Here is a 17,322-nt window from a genome sequence, read left to right as displayed (position 1 = left end):
AATTTATGTGTAAAAAATAAATATTGTAAGATATTTTCTTTCATTTTTGTAGGAAATAGTTGACAAACAGGGACATAGCAAAGTATTGAGTTTTACGATTCCATCTTTATCCAAACCATCTGTATATCATGAGGTAAGTGACATTTTTATCAAAGTAAGTTTATTGGTCCTAAGATTTGAAGTTGCTATAAATTAGGGTCTGGTTATTGAGACAAAAAATTTTATCAGTTTATTAGTGCCTTAAAAAGTATAAAACACCACACAAAGTATTGGCTATTCCCAAAGTAAAAATGGGCAATCAAAATCATTGAACTAAAACCTGATTTTAAAAGATCTATTAAAAGTGTTCATTTTGAAATGTTCTCCCCTTCTCCTGACAGATAAGATTAGATTTTTTATGTGTGGCAATTATGTATTTCTGGGGTAGAATTTTTAAAGTTAAACTATTTTGTATTTCTATTTGTAGTTTGTTTTTAATTATTTGTTAAATCTTTGAGCAGAATACTTAGTAGGCAGTCTGAATATTTCCAAGATGTATGATGTTCATGGCAGTCATTCTTACTGGTGTATATATTCTAAATACCACATCTTCAACAGAATGGTTTTTTCTTTATTCACATGTCTTTTCTTTAGCCTTCCAGCATTGGGTCCATGGCTCTGACCGAGAGCGCCCTATCCCAGCATGGCTTGTCAAAAGTTGTGTACAGCGGACCTCACCCCCAAAGGGAGATGCTGACAGCACAGAATAGGTATACTGTGGAGACATAACCTGCTATTGTACCATGCTAATTTTTTAAGAAATTATTTCAGTAGATTTATAAATAATGTTTAATAAGTTGTATGTAACAATTTTTAAAATGTTGAGTCATTTTATACAAGAGAAAAACACATCTTCCCGATTTGTCACTTACACTTTGCTTCAGATGTCATCTGGAACATTGAATTTTTAAGATAATTTTCATATGACTGTTACTTTTTTCTTTCAGTTTTGTATTCTTATTGGTGTGATTATATTGTACAGGTCTGTTTTGTAACATAATATCCCTCCCCAATGCTTGCTTAATTACAGTTGACTTCTAAGAATTCTCAAGATTTGTAAATATTCTTTTGGTTTATCTTTAGGTTTGAAGTGTTGACATTCCTTTTGTTGTGTTACAATGCTGCCCTAACTTATATGCCCAGTGTTTCTCTTCAATCACTGTGTCAAATTTGTTCAAGGTAAATTAAAATTCAAATGTTTTTAGTATTGAAATATGCGAATCTAGGATTGCTAGTTTGTTACATATCTAAGTTATTTTTGTTTTGTTTAATCATTTGCTTGAAACACTAAATAGGTTAATATAAAGCTCCACGTAGTTGACATACAGAAAGCTCCCTAAAAACACAATGAAGTCACAAAAAACACAGTGAAGCGGGTAAAGCTGAATAACATTTCAATAGAATATTTAATTAGAAAAGGATCATACTGTATAATTAAAAGAATGGAACGATTATGACCTTTCAGTTTTTGGCATGTGGTTGGCTTCTGTTTTGTTTGCTTTTTTATCTGTCTGTTTATCTATCTATCTATCTAGGTAGTTATTTTCTTTGTGCTCTAATTTGGTACCAAGAAGGAAGTAAGAGATACTGGTTTTTAAACTTTTCGTGTTAAAAAAAATTTAGCCAAGAGCTTGGTTAAGTAAATTATGGTAATCCTTGTGTATACTATGCAAATATTTAAGAATTCTGATTTAAAAGAGTACTTAATGATAGTATATATGGTGTGATTCCAGCGTTGACTGAAGATGACCAGAATATTAACAATAGTTATATCTACTTGGTGGAATTATAGTTTATTTTAATTTTTTTCCTGTGTGATTTTTCTGTCATTCTCTACATTTTCTGTGTTGAAGATGTTACTTTTTTTTTTTTGTCCGCACTGCATGGCTTGCGGGATCTTAGTTCCCCAACCAGGGACTGAACCTGCACCCTCAGCAGTGAAAACGAGGAGTCCTAACCTCTGGACCACCAGGGAAGTCCCTGTTACCTTTTTTTAAAAAAACAAAAACAAAAGAAAACAAAAAAAACAAGGCAGAGAAAATGCCTTTGGTAATTCAAGTAAATAAGGGAAAATATAGAATTAAGGAACTTGTAAAATAATTTAGATTTGGGAAACTTATTTAGAAAATGTAGCTTTGGAAAGTTAGTAAGAGGGAGGGTGCATAGAGCAATACTTAGAAATGAAGTCAAAACAAAACAAACAAAAAACCTAAATTGATTCTATTGAATAAGATAGAAAACCACATAGGACCAGGGAGAGGGAGAGGGAGGTAACAAGGCAGGGGGCTTATTAGAGAAGATAGAGAAGTGGAGAGTCATTCAGATATTTCCTGAATTGGAGCACAAGTACATTTGCTGCACCTTAGAAGATGGTACCAGTGTGCCATCTCTCTCACTTACTCTTTCTAATATGTTTCTTGTTTTAAATATTTTAAATTTAGAGGTGCCCAGAGTTTTTGAATTTCACAGATCTGTAAAATTTCAAGAAAGCTGAAGTGGGTATTTACATGGTGTTGCCGACTTTGTCTTCTGTCAAGTCATTGTATTATAAATATCTACCATCAACATTATTTAATGAAAGGGGAGAGTATTTTAACACCCAAAAGGGGTAGAATGGAAGGGAAGGACAACAGTTTATAAGCCAAAAGTGAGATGTTTAGCATTCCTTGTTTCTCATTTCATTATGGTCCAGTGAAAATGTTGTTATGCACTCAAATGAGTGTAAGAACCAACACTTCAGAAACATTGGCTTAAGGAGTAGTTAGATGCAGGAACTTTTCACCTGTAGAGCTTAAAACACACTACTTTAAAGCAGTATTTTAGATGGTAGGACCCAGGAATATTCTAATATGCTTGAAGCTCTAACATTCTAATACATACAAATGTTCTAACACAACTTCCTATATAAGGACCACTGTTGATGTTTTCCTGAAATGACTGATGGCAAAGTTAGGAAAGAACATGTGTCACTGGTTTCTGTCCTGTGTAACTCGAATGCACTATCTTCAGTATAATTACTTTTATGTTCTGGGTAGAAAATTGCTAATATATCAATTTAACTAACCAGGGACTTAGATTATCCTTTAAGAACACAAGTAAGAGCTGGTTTTGAAAACAAATAGAAACACCGATTACTTGAAAACTAGCTATAGGATTTTGGCCGAGGAAGGTTTTAGTAGAAACATATTACATTAATTCTATGCCACAAGAAAAACTCTTGTATACTCACTAGCTATAAGAAAATGAGGGAGGAAAGAGATCTATGTAATTCAAAAGACTTAAACTATTTAATAATGCTAACTCTTAAGCCACAGAACATGATGTAATAGGAACTCCATCAAATTCATTGTTTCCATCTTTTTTAGTTTGCTTTTGTTTTTGTTTTAGATTCCCTATTACTGTATTCTCAATAGTTTAAAATCTAGTTATTTATTTCTCTTAACTCTGGATTCCCTTAATCATTTATCAAATATTCTAATTAAGGTGTACACTTTAAAGATGTATGGCAAAGAACTAGAAAGCACTAGTATCTAATCAAGCAAAGCCTAGTCCAGAGCTATGGAAGGAAAATTAGTTATAGAACTATGGTGATAAGTAAGTTATAAATGATTATGATAGTTAAAGTACAAGAGATTCCTCATGATCTTAGTCCTGGTGCAGGTTTTCCTGAAGAATAAAATAAAGTGATCACACTGTGTTATGGCAAATCAAGTTGTTTTGGCCATGTGGCAGTTGTTTCAGATTGCTGATTAGTTTGGTTGTTGATGATAATTATACCAAAATGATAGACTGGGTTATCTAGGAGGAAGGACACATAAATACAACCAGAAAAATTTCGTGGAATACCTGAGCTAGGTTCAGTGACAAATGTGTTCTGTTCTTTTTTTAACCTTCTGATTGTAATGAATCGTGGAATTAAAACAATCCTGGACACTTCCCACCCTCCACGCATACATACAAATCTATTCTGCTGGTCAAAAATCTGTTCAGTTAACTATAAGCTTTGCTTCAGTTAACTGTAAGCAGACTGATGGCCAGCTTGATAGCCTGTGTTTTCCTCCTGCATATGTGCATGGACCACTAGAAGAGAGATCTGAAAGGAGGCAAGAGGTAGACTGAGTTTTAGTCAACAAGTTTTTATTTTCTGCTAGTACTAAATATTACATATGGCCCTCCTAAAAGCAACATACCCAACAATACTACAAATAAGTTTTATTAGTATATTCCTAAGTCCTCTAAATTTGAGGAAATAGTTTTTTCTTTTTTTTTCTTTTTTGAGCATCTCTTTTAATACAATTGTGTTTAAGAAATGGCTTATCTTGCCTTTTGATGTAGAATATAAATATTAAAGATGAAACTGTACTAAGCTGTAAATTAAATTTTCCCCCATTGTCTAAGGGACTGTCCTGATTTTGTTCACTTGGTGAGTCACCTCGGTGACTGACTTGAATATGTACTGCTAGGGATTCTTGATCAGTGTATTTGTTCCTGTGAACCTGTAATGAAACACTGACCCACTCTTGATTCCTAAATCAGCCTTCCTGACCACTGAACAGATTTCTTCTTGTTTTCTGTCTATTAGGGACAGCTTTGTGCAAATAAACCATCTTGTGGATTAATTTTCCTGCCTGATAAAATGAGAGAGAGAGAGAGAGAGAGAGAGAGAGAACAAGCTCTTAGCACAGTGTATGTCACTTTGTTATCATTCAATAAATGACAGCTAGCACCCCAATGATGAACACACATGTTCACTCTAGATACACAGCCGCTCTTTCTTTTTTCCCACCTGTTTGCAGTTGCCAGCTGTTCTAGAGCATATCTTATACTAGGAAATTCCTTGTTGAAAGAACCTACAGTTGACTTTTCATTGCTTATTATTTACTTTGTACACCTTTCCACCATTGTAAATCTTCTCCATCCTTCCTTTACAACCCATCTGAGATAATCTCTTCTCCAGCAACTTGAGCACTATTTTTGTATATGGTATTCTCTTGAGGAAAGTGATAGAAGATGCAGCCTTTATTAGGCTCCTAATTTCAAAGAGCAGAAGCATAAGAACAGAAAAGTGCTCATTACTGTGTAGGAATTTCTTCCATTTTCTCTTTTCTCCCTTATTCCCCCACTTTTTCTGCTCTCCTGGCCTTCTCCTCACCTCCCCTCTCCTCACTATTTAAAAAGCAGAGCAGAAAAGGAAGAGGTTTTGAAATTGGTTAGTTTTATTTCATAGTCTATGTATTTTATCCAGATGGATACGAAATAGAACTGGACCAAATTTTAAATATTTCTCAAGTTAAAAAATAGAAAAATCATTGTTTCCCTTTTTTTCTAGCTAGTTTCTACTTACTGGTCTGATGATCTAATGATAGTAGTTAATCTATTTACTTTTCTACTTTAAGTTCTAAATAAATACTCTCTCCAGTCAGCCCCACTGGAATTGGGCTTTCTAATCATTTTGTGGTTTGTAATTCAGTATATTGAGAACAATCTCACAGGTTTTCTCTCAGTCTAAGAAAGAGATAGTATCTCTCAACAGAGAATGAGAATCATGGCAGTAGTTTCCCTCACTTACAAATTGATACTTAGAACTTCTTCCAGAAATGTATTGACAAATATGCCTTCTAAAAGGAATTTTATTTTATCATGGTTTGTGAATTTGGGAGATACCTATACGTGACTGCAGAGTAAGTTTAATATAGCAGTGGAGGTTAGGCCACTCAGCTGCTCTTCGTAAGGTCGAGTCCTTATGCTTTGGATTTGTAAAGGGAAGTCAGGCAACTTCAGGATACCCTCTGATGAACAGAGGAGTCAGGCATTCATGTGACATGTAGCTTTGTTGATTGTTTTTGCTTTGTTCTGCGTTTTATGTAAATTCAGTGAAGGATCTATGTGAAAAGAATATCTTTGAAGAGAGCATTCAGAGTACTGATGAGTAAATCAGAATTCTTAATTATTAAAAGCAAGGACAGGAGAGGGCTTCCCTGGTGGCGCAGTGGTTAAGAATCTGCCTGCCAGTGCAGGGGACACGGGTTCAATCCCTGGTGCGGGAAGATCCCACATGCCGCGGAGCAACTAAGCCCGTGCACCACAACTACTGAGCCTGTGCTCTAGAGCCCGCGAGCCATAACTACTGAGCCCACGTGCCGCAACTACTGAAGCCCTTGCGCCTAGAGCCCGTGCTCCACAACAAGAGAAACCACCACAATGAGAAGCCCGTGCACCGCAACGAAGAGTAGCCCCCGCTCACCGCAACTAGAGAAAGCCGCGCACAGCAACGAAGAACCAAAGCAGCCAAAAATTAATTATTTTAAAAAAAAAAAAAGGACTGGAGAAAAGAGGGTAAAGAGTTGCCCTTATGAGTTATGCTGCAGCTGGCTAGCACTAGATTATTTTGGGTCTCAGCTCAATGTTACCTCCTTGGAGAGATCTTCCATTATCATCTTTTCTATAGTAGCACCTTCCCACCCCAGTTTATTTCCTTTTAGCACTTATAACACTGTTATTACCTTGTTTGTTCACTTGGTATAGCCTGTCAACTGCTGGAATATCATGAGGTCAGGAACTTTGGTGTTTTTTTCACTGCTGTCTCCTTAGAGTTCAAGAGAAATGCCTGGCATACAGTAAAAACTTAGTAACTATTTGTTCAATGAACGAATGATAGATGATCTCTTCCACTTCAGATTTGTGATCCATTAAGTAAAATTATGATTAAAGGAATAATTCAGTTTTTATTTTTTAAAAATTTTTCATTGATAAATGAAAAATTCCTGAAGTCACTTGCTACAGTTTGGGTAAAGTTTTAGTAGTTATTAAAAACTAACTGCTAAAAAACAAACAAACAAAACCCCCTAACTGCTATGATCTGAATGTTTGTGTTCCCCCCATCCCCAGATTCTTATGTTGAAATCTTAATGCGCAACGTGATGGTATTAGGAGGTGGGGCCTTTGAGAATGGGATTAGTGTTCTTAGCCAGATCTCTCTCTCCCCTTCTGCCATGTGAAGATATAACAAGAACTCTCCAACCTTGAAGAGGGCCCTCGCCCGACCATGCTGATACCCTGATCTTGTGATTCCAGCCTCTAGAACTATGAGAAATAAATTTTTGTTGTTTATAAACTACTCCGTCTGTTGTATTTTGTTATAACAGCCCAGACGGACTAAGACACTAACCCTTTGCACTTCTGAATAAAGAAGTAAATACAGCCTCTAACAGATAACTGCTTATTTCCTTATAGGTAGTTAGTAGAGAAAACAAGAGAACCTGGAATCCTATTTCTTTTGTGAATTGAGAGAACTATCTCTCTAGTTCTTACCTAAAGTAAATTTAAAAGTTGATTGACCATCCTAGAGCTATGGCAATGTTGTTTTTTAAAAGTTGTGTAATAACAGCAATAACTTATTTTTCTGACCATATTCTCTTTCTTAAATCCTATACTTCTTTCCTGATTTCTAAACCTGTGTATCCAGTTCAGTAAACATCTTCATCAAGATGTCCCATAGATACCTTGTAAGAGTTAGAACTCTTTCTCTTGCAACTGACAGATACCTACGTAAAACTACCTAATATCAAAGGGAAAATTTTTGGCTGTTAGTACTTGGGAAGAGCAGGGATGGAACTGGCCTCAGGGTCAACTAGATGCAGAGGCTCAACTGTTATCAGGCTATTCTCTCCTCTCTCTCTCTTACCTCATTTTCATCTGTTGGCATTGTACTTTTTTTTTTTTACTGAAGATAGGCTTCTTCTGTGTGGTAAGAGCAGTGACCACAGGCAGCTAAAAGCTTACATTGTCTTCCTTTAGTGAACGCAGGAAAAAGAGCATCTCTCCCAGGTTCACTATGAAAAACAATCCAGCAAAAGTTTCGATTGTGCCATCTGAAGCTTATACAAACCCCTATAGGGCCAAGTTGCATAGTAGCATTATTGGAAGAGTACTGTATCAGGTTAAATTTTGGTTTGGCTGTTTTAACAGAAATAATGGTAACTTAAATAAAGTGGTTATTTTTCTTTCACATAAAAGTCCAAGCTGATAGATGGTCTGAGGGCAGATTGGCTCTGTTTCTAAAGTATTCAGGCTCCTTCTTTCTTGGGATTCTACCATTCCCTATGGTCTTACTCTTGTCTGTATGGTGATGAATCACTACTATTACATCTGCCTTGTATCCTGAAAGCAGGGAGAAAGAGAGAGTGGAAGGCAAGCAGCTGCCTTTTAAGGGTACAGCCTAGAAGTCATACGACTTCAGTTAACAGACCACTGTCCAGAACTAGTCACATGGTCACACTTAGATGCAAGGAAGCCTAGGAAATATGGTCTCTAGCAGGTGGCCATAGTTCTAGTTAAAATTGGTTGGGGAGTGTGGAGGAGAGTGTGCCTTTATATATGTTATTAAAAGGAAGAAGGGAAAAATAGATCTCAGAGTAGCGATCTCTTGTCACAGGCAGTTTTATTGTCAGCCTCACCATAATCACATGGTTATACTTAATTTTATAGGGGGTGACTACTTCCTAAAGGTAAGAGGGATAGAGGTACTATTAATGGAAGACGTTGGGGGTGGGAGAGAGGACATGAAAGACAAAACTGATACCTATATTGTATACCTAAAAATAAACATATCTGAAACTTAGCACCTTCCAAAACAGTATGTGTTACTTGTCCTAATTGATTTAGTGGCACTACCAGCCAGCCAGCTATCCAACCCCCCCAATAAATGTGGGGATAATTATACATTCCTCTTATTCTTTCCTTTTCACTCCCTGATGATAGTATGTTACTTTTTTTGGGTTTTTTTTGGCTGCATTGGGTCTTCGTTGCTGCACGTGGGCTTTCTCTAGTTGTGGCGAGCGGGGGCTACACTTTGTTGCAGTGCGTGGGCTTCTCATTGCAGAGCACGGGCTCCAGGCGCGCGGGCTTCAGTGGTTGTGGCACGCGGGCTCAGTAGTTGTGGATCATGCGCTCTAGAGCGCAAGCTCAGTAGTTGTGGCGCATGGGCTTAGTTGCTCCGCAGCATGTGGGATCTTCCTGGACCAGGGATCGAACCCACGTCCCCTGCATTGGCAGGCGGATTCTTAACCACTGTGCCACCAGGGAAGTCCCCTCTTATGGTATTTTAACATAAAAATTTTCAATCTATCTGAAATTTATTAAGATATACTGTATGAAGTTTGAGTCTAATTTTAGAATACTTTTTTGGAGCCTGCAGTTTGTGTCAAGAACTTTATCGGGAATAGAGGATCATACCACTGATCTATTCATGATGAATAGTGCTGAGCTTCATGTTTTATGGTAACCAAAAATCATTAATAATTTGGTCAGTAATAATGATTGATCAAAATTAGTGAACCAACTCTGATAATCTGGTTCACTTACTTTATATTAACATACCCCCAGCTTTCTACATTTTTTCCCAGTCTAACTTACTCAGTAAAATGTTACAGACAAACGTTCTGTTTTGAAAGATCCTTTGTTTCATTGCTGTTTGGTTTGTTATGAGAGCATACCTCGTACATTGTTGGCTTATAAATGTTAAAAAATAAATTACCTTAATTTTTACTAATTTTACAAATATATTTATTTTGGTCTTTCTAGAATCTGTGTTTGTGGATATCCTCGACAACATGTAAGAAAATACAAAGGTATAAGTAGCAGGGTACCGGTTTCTTCAGGATTCATGGTGCAAATGTTAACAGGAATTTATTTTGCCTTGTAAGTTTATTTCATATACAAAGTTAATCTTTGATCTCTTTGGAAAATTATAGTCTGTTATTTTATTGTTGCTATATTATAATCTCAATAAACAATCAGCATATTTTTGTGAAAAAAATATGAATCAATATCTTGATAATAGTTTTATTATTTAAAACATATCTTTTAATATTCTAAAGAATTTGTAACCAACTAAAACACTTCATCGTCTTTCTTTAATTCAGGGACAGAATGAAAATTAGTGACACCTAAATACACTTACAGTTTCTTTCTTCATTACTCAATTTTTTTTTTGCTGTAATTTCCAAGTAGCAATTTTTCCCTAATGAATACCCCTTTTCCATTTCCAGAAATTTTAATTCTTGAGAAACATCTTAGAGCCTCTTTCATCAAAGTTTATTATGAATTTGCTATTAATTTCTAATATTGATGCTCAGTCTTACTTGATACTTGAGATATTAGTATTTTTCTTTGCACCCTTTTACTACTTTGTACTTCTCTTACTACACATATCTTACTATACTTTATATTATATTCACTTGATACCTTAATTTTCCCCAGTAGATTATAAGCTTCTTAACTGAAGGCAGAATTTATGATCTTTGGGCCAAATCTGGCATGCTCCCTGGTTTTTAAAAAGTTTTATTGAAAAGCAGTGATATCTGTTTGTTTATGTATTGTCTGTGGTTGCTTTTGTGCTACAGTGACAGAGTTGACTAGTTGCAGTGGAGACTGTATGGCCCACGAGCCCAAAATATTTACTATCTGGCTCTTTAAAAAAAAGTTTCTTGACCCCTGTGTTAGACCATTAGTATTGTCCCACAGCTCTTAGATGCTCTGATCTATTTTATTTTCTCTCCTTTTTGCTTTGTGTTTCTGATTAAGTTCTGTTGATCTATCTTCATGTTCATTGATTCTTTCCTTGACTATGTTGAGTCTACTAATGAGCCCACTGAGGGGGTTCTTCATCTCTGTTACTGTGTTTATTTCTAGCCTTTTCATTTGGCTTTTTTTATAGTTTCTATCTCTCTACTAAACTACCCATCAGTTCATACATGTTGTCCCTCTTTTCCACTAGAGCATTTAATATATTAATCTCAGTTATTTTAATTTCCCAAGTAAGTACAACATCTGAGTCATCTCTGAATTTGGTTCAGTTGGTTTTTGTCTCTTGATAGTGGGTTGTTTTCTTCTTGCTTTTTGTGTGCTTTGTAATACTTGATTGATCATTATTTTGTTCATGGGTAGGACAGTAAAGATTGAGATAAATATTATTTATGCCTGGAAATGGATATGCCTCTTTTCTAGGATGCTAGTAGAGTTTTCGTAGGCAGGAGTGAGCTGGGACTGGATTCATTGCTGCTATGATTACCTATATTGCACCACCTACTCCAAATTCCTTTTATGTTACCTGCTACTTATTGCTGGAGAGTTTTTCCTCAATACTCTTGCTCCGTCCTCAGCTTTTAGCTTTCCGGGTATGTCTGTACCTCAGAGAGGGTCTCTCTCCGTGTTCTTGCCCCTCCTCCAGCAGTAGAGTGCTGCTCCATGTTTCTAGATGTGTACTAGCCTGGTTGGGGGTGGGAGGGAGGAGAAGTGGTGTTTTCTGTTGTCCTCGTCTAGCCTCAGTTCTAAGCAGGCCCTATGTCCCTGCTTATCTGGGTGGGAGTTCCTCAGTGGTCCTGCCCCTCCTCCAGTGGTAGGAGACCTCTGGCCTTCCTTCTTCTCAGCATAGGATGATTTCCTGATCCTCCCCTACATGCAGAGGCTTTTTTTCTTTTTCTCTCCCTCGCAGCGAGAGTGAGTTGGTCTTCACCTCCGCCCTCGGGGTGAAAGGGTTTTTCTGCTCTTTCCCCAAAGGCTTTAAACTTTTGTTCCACTGAAAGTGTCTGGCTGGATCTGTCTGGTGTCTTTCCTGCTCTGGTGGCCACTCTTCTCCTTCAGGCCTGCACTACCAAGAGCAGCTTTCTCTGGTCCCCCGCCCTGTGCTTAGTTTTTCTTATGAGTGCCTAAAGGTGGTTTGTGGAGAAGAGCTTATGAGTGGGTGTGACGTCCCCTTGTATCTGCTTCCAGAGTTTTTGTACTGGCCCACACCTGGCTTTTAGAAATTTGTTGAAAAGTTTAGCTGAATTCTTTTTACCCACCTGCATTGTGGCCTCACTCTCTTCAGGGGCACCTGGCTGCCATTGGGTTTCGGGCTACTTGGTTGCCCTGTGACCTTAGCTCCTTGTTGGATTCATGAGAAGTTATGATTTTGTAGATTACCTGGCTTTATCTTGTTTTTAGGGTGAGAACAATGCTGCTTCCATTTTTTAGGCCTCACTTGCACGCTTGATGTAATTCACACTTCTTTATTTTGTTGTCAGATGAGCAAGTGGTTATTTCTCTGTCCGTTCCATCATTTAGCCAATTTTTAGGAAGAGTTTGGCCATATCTTTGAAAACTAATATACACATGCACTTTTTTCCCAATATCTCTGTGATATTTGCAGCATATGTCACGTACACTTCTAAATGACTATGTGAATGCAAAGAAGTAACTACTTAGGATGCTGCAAGCCACAGTAGTTGTAGATTTTCGTTAAAAACCATGGGAGTTACAGAGTAGTTTGACCATACAGTGTTCTGAACATTATTCTAAGGTATATAATTTATTATGCTCTGACTTGTTTTGAAAGCGTAAAGTGCTTTGAGATTGCCTAGCTTTTTGGCTATCTGTTCTATAAATAGACATGTTCTTTAGAGAAGAAATTACATCTGTAAAATTTTCTTTGCTATTAATAGGCTTTCAGATACAGTTGAAAGGAATTCAAAGATTTAGAAATATATATTTAATGAGGGTGGAATGCTAAGCAATGTGCTAATACGATCTATTATTTTCTTTATTAAAGATAAACAATTTCTCATTATATCTTGTTCAGTTATATAGAATTAATTTAAAGTAATTATACTTCATTTAATTTTATAGTTATAATGGAGAATGGGATCTAGCTCAAAAAGCATTGGATGATATTATATACAGAGCCCAGCTAGAATTATATCCAGAGCCATTGCTGGTAGGTGTCTCACTTATTTATGTAAATTTTGTAATTTAAAATTTCTCAATTTAGAACTATAAATTGAGAAGTAGCCATTTGTAGTGCATTAATACATTATCAGTACTCAGTGATTCATGTTCCTGTTATAGTGGAAAAATTTGTTACTCGAAAAAGGTATATATAATTTGAAAATTTCATTAGGCTAATGTCTTAGCCTGATGAATAGTCATTTTCACTTCTAAGAATATTCTCATTAACATGCTCAAGCTGCATTTATTAATTAGCATTAGGTATTTGGAAATATAGTTTAGTATTTTGGAATTTTAAATTTCATCACATATATTTTTAACCATGTTTCCTTCTGCGTTCTTACTCCTCATTTTAGAGGATCTTATGAAAGATCTTGAAGGAATTATTCTTTTTAAAAATCTGTTAAAATTTAGCATCTTGGGATAAACAACATGGTCCTAATGTCTTACACAGGGAACTATACTCAATATCCTGGGATAAACCATAATGGAAGAGACTATAAATAAAGAATGTATCTGTCTGTGGATAACTGAGCGAGTTTGCTGCACAGCAGAGGTTGGCACAACATTGTCAATCAGCTCTACTTCAATAAACAAATTGAAAAAAGAATTTAACATCTTGTTTTATCTAAGGGTATAATAATACATCTGTTTAATGCCAATCTTGAACTATATTTTTCCTTTTTAGGTTGCCAATGCAATACAGGCTTCATTGCCTCATGGTGCCATGAAATCTAGTAAGGAGGGTACAAGGTGTATTCAAGTTGAAATCACACCAACTTCCTCTAGAATATCGAGAAATGCAGTAACCAGCATGTCAATAAGAGGTCATAGGTGGAAAAGACATGGTAAGAAATAAAACACTCCTCAAATTAGAGGATTGTTATTGCTGTCCCCTTCTTCTCTGTACTTAAGGTGCTGTAACTTCTAAATTTGGTAAATAATATCATAGTGGCATGGAATAAAGAGCTGTTGGATCACCTTTAACTTTTCATTTCTTATCCATGAATGGCAGGCAATAAGAATACAGAGCCCCTTGTGTTACATATACGGATGAAAATTTATTTAAACATTGTATTGGCTCTTAAATTTTATTTCAACACAGTAGGAGAGTAGGAAATGCATTTTTCAATTATTAATACATTTTGGGTTTCTATTCACAACTATTTGCAAATATTCCTTAATGTTTCTGATTTTTCAACTTTTTAGCAGGTAAACTTGCATATTGAAATGGAACAACCAATAGGGACTTTAACATTTTCTTCTGGACATCTTGGTAAAGAATCCCATGGTATTGATACAACTCTAGGCATTTGTATTTTCTAGAAGTTAATTTTCTTGTAAGATTGTTTGTTTTAGTATCCCTTCTTGACTGCTTCATTTTATTATTTAAAAATTCTACTGGAAGTGAATTTTATTTACCATGACCTTCTTAATGCTTTCCATCTCTCTCTGTTCTCTTATAACTTATTATTTTTTATTTAATTTCTTATTCTTTTTATAACTCGCCTCCTACCTAGAAGTTGTTGTAGTCGGCAAGAATCAGTGTAAGGAGATTACTATCACTTTCCTAGAAGTTAACCATAGAATGGGAAGCAAAAAGCCATTTCTTTGCTCCAAGCAAACATATATATTGGAGTAAAACAAAATCGATTGTCTGTTTTCTCCTTGCTACAAACTGCAATGAAAATGGTAGCTCCTTTTGGTATATTTGATAGTTCCAGTTGTCTCTATGATATCTATAGTGAAAATGCAAAAGTGAGAAGAGTGAGATTATTCACTACGAAATAGAAAGTTGATGATGAGAACAGCTGCCATTGTTTCTACTCAGGGAATCTAGGAGACAGTATGTCCAAAAAAAAATGATGATGAAATTTTCCAGCTTAACCAATGATCATTTTCAATCTTTTCCTTTTTTAAAGTAATGTGACCAATTCTCGAAAGTCCTTTAGGAAGGCACAAAAGAGGTGGTAAATATTTGCCATTATCAAGGCAAATTATGCTACTGTTTAAGACATATAGTCAGCGTCTAAACATACATCAGTTTCTTCAGTGAAAATTATGCTACAGTTTGGGATTAGATTACAGGTAGAAAGTCATTTAATTAGATATCACCATGTTCCCCTAGAGATCCGTTTTCTGTTTAAGCATTAGCAAGTGAAAATATACACAGAGGCAATGACCCAGATCGTATGCGTCTGTTGTGGCCATAATTGCTCCAAAATTACCACTACAGGAAATGCAAGAATGAATTTTAATTCCTTTTTCACTTACCCTTCTTTCTATTTAGGTGGACATATTGGGAACTAGGGGAAAAATATAGGTCCTGCAGTTAAAAATGTGAAATATTGAAGTTTAATTGTATTTGCACATATGTATGTGTGAAAGAAGATTTGTGTATGTGTCCATAAGTGCATTTAATGGAATAAGATGTGTACTGTGCAATAAAATAGAAATAATTTTCCAGAAATATTGTATAGCAGTAAATTACCAAAGCAAGAAAAGACTACTTCAATATATTGTATATACTAGATTCTTACATATCTTCCAGATTTTATATTGGCTACCACTTGAAGGGTTGGCACAGTGTCTTAAGGCTACAGCCTTAACCTTACTTGTCACCTGTCTCCCTACACTTATTCAATCTTAACAACTCTTAACACTTGGGCAACTCCTGTTTATGATAAAAAAAAAGTCAAGGATGAGGATTTAAAGAGAACGAATTGCGAAAAGCAAGTCAGGCGCGTGTAGAATGTAGCTAAGTCTTGTTTACCACTCTTCTGCAGTGTGAATTCTCTTTATCCAGTGGACTCTAAAATATTCCTAGTCCAGGGTCCTTATTTATCTCTACAGGTAGGTTGCATTCTCCCTTTTTAGAGTAGTCTTGGCTTTCCTTCCTAGAGCAGTATTTTTCATTGTTACCCTGTTTTGCTGAATTGAAAGCTTTTCTGTTTTTCATCTCCATGGTCCTGATTCCTATTTGAACACCTTATCATTGTCCTGGGCTCTAGCTGACACTGGCTTCTTGTGGGGAAGATAGGTATCTTTACTATAGTTTTTAAATATATAGATCATTCTCAAGTTGTAAATGGATTTTTAAATTATATTTGTTTATATAAATTATGTTTATTATATTACATTCACATGTGAATTATATATATATATTATAACAATTTTATTTATACATTAATTTTTGCAGAAACTATGTTAAAGGGCATGTGGATTCCAGGGTGATCCACAAAAACCTTATGATCTTATAATGTTTCTGAAGCACAGCACTGTAGCATGTAAGCTTAGTTTATGACTGTGTGAAAACACATTTAGAGTTTCTTTGTTTCATGGAATGCTAAATGTGTTTCGTGTTCCACCTCTATCCCTACCATTCCCTTCCCACACCAACCCTCCCAGGAGGAGGGATTTCTTCCCAGACCCTGAACTGTATCATACGGTAGGAATATGGAATATGCAACTTTAAGGCAGTGATGATGAGGGTTGGGGAAGGAGAAGGGACAAGAAACATGAACTTTAAGGAATACTCTTTTTTTTTTTACTCCTTGTCTTTTTCCTTGTTATTGCTAGTGCTGGGAAAGAAGAAAGCAATTGGCCCTTTTTTTTTTCTTTTCTTGGATCTCTTCCCTTTTTCTTCTCTTTTTTCTTTTATTTGTGTCTTTTAAAAAATTGAGATATAATTGACATATAACATTAGTTTCAGGTCTACAACATAATGATTCAATATATGGATATATTGTGAAATGTGATCACAATAAGTCTAGTTAACATGCATTTCCACACATAGTTACCCTTTTTTCCCCTCATGATGAAAACTTGTAAGATCTTCTCTCTAAGCAACTTTCAAATACACCATACAGTCTTATTATTAACTATAGTCACCATGCTGTACATTACATCCCCAAGACTTATGTTTTTATAACTGGAAGTTTGTACCTGTTAATCACTTTCACCCATTTCACCCACTCCCACTTCCCACCTCTGATCTCTGTATCTAGGAGTTTTTTTAGATTCCACATATAAGGAATCTCATATGGTATTTGTCTTTCTCTGTCTGACTTATTTCTTAGCATAATGCCCTCAAGGTCCATCCATGTTGCTACAAGTGACAGGAGTTCCTTCTTTTATGGATAAATAATATTCCATTGTATATATACCACATTTTCCTTGTTCATTCATTTGTCGATGGACATTTAGGTTGCTTCCATATTTATGTCTTTATTTATTGCCTCTCTCCTTTTTTCTCCATTTTCCATCCTAACTGGGGAGAAGAGGGGCAGGAGTAAATGAGGTTGTCCCACAGAAGCAGCCAAGCAGAACTTTCTTTTTTTCTTTCCATCTCCCTTTTTCATTAAGGAATATAGATAATTAAGCCATTAGTGTGTTTGCACATCTGAGTCACCAAAAATTGCACACGCAAACAAATACATTAAATTGGAGCAGTTAATCACATGTATTCTTTTTATTATTTGTAACAGAAAAAATCTCTTTGTCTTTACAGCCAAAACC

At 35.8% G+C, this 17,322-nt stretch overlaps 1 protein-coding gene across 2 annotated transcripts in view; it reads left to right on the top strand.

Annotated features, from left to right (window-relative positions):
- The window catches only part of HYCC1 (hyccin PI4KA lipid kinase complex subunit 1), an 81,143-nt gene that overhangs the window by 47,239 nt on the left and 16,582 nt on the right, over positions 1-17,322 (top strand). For both annotated transcript variants that reach the window (XM_082661643.1, XM_082661644.1), the window contains exons 5-10: positions 53-133; positions 634-749; positions 1,123-1,218; positions 9,622-9,738; positions 12,706-12,793; positions 13,493-13,652. In XM_082661643.1, coding sequence (XP_082517769.1) covers positions 53-133; positions 634-749; positions 1,123-1,218; positions 9,622-9,738; positions 12,706-12,793; positions 13,493-13,652 — 658 coding nt within the window. The remainder of the gene's footprint in view (positions 1-52; positions 134-633; positions 750-1,122; positions 1,219-9,621; positions 9,739-12,705; positions 12,794-13,492; positions 13,653-17,322) is intronic.

This window comes from Grampus griseus (genome assembly GCF_964374135.1).
Source record: "Grampus griseus genome assembly, chromosome: 9".
NCBI classification, from domain to species: Eukaryota; Metazoa; Chordata; class Mammalia; order Artiodactyla; family Delphinidae; genus Grampus; species Grampus griseus.
This window is presented reverse-complemented; position numbering and strand designations above follow the sequence as displayed.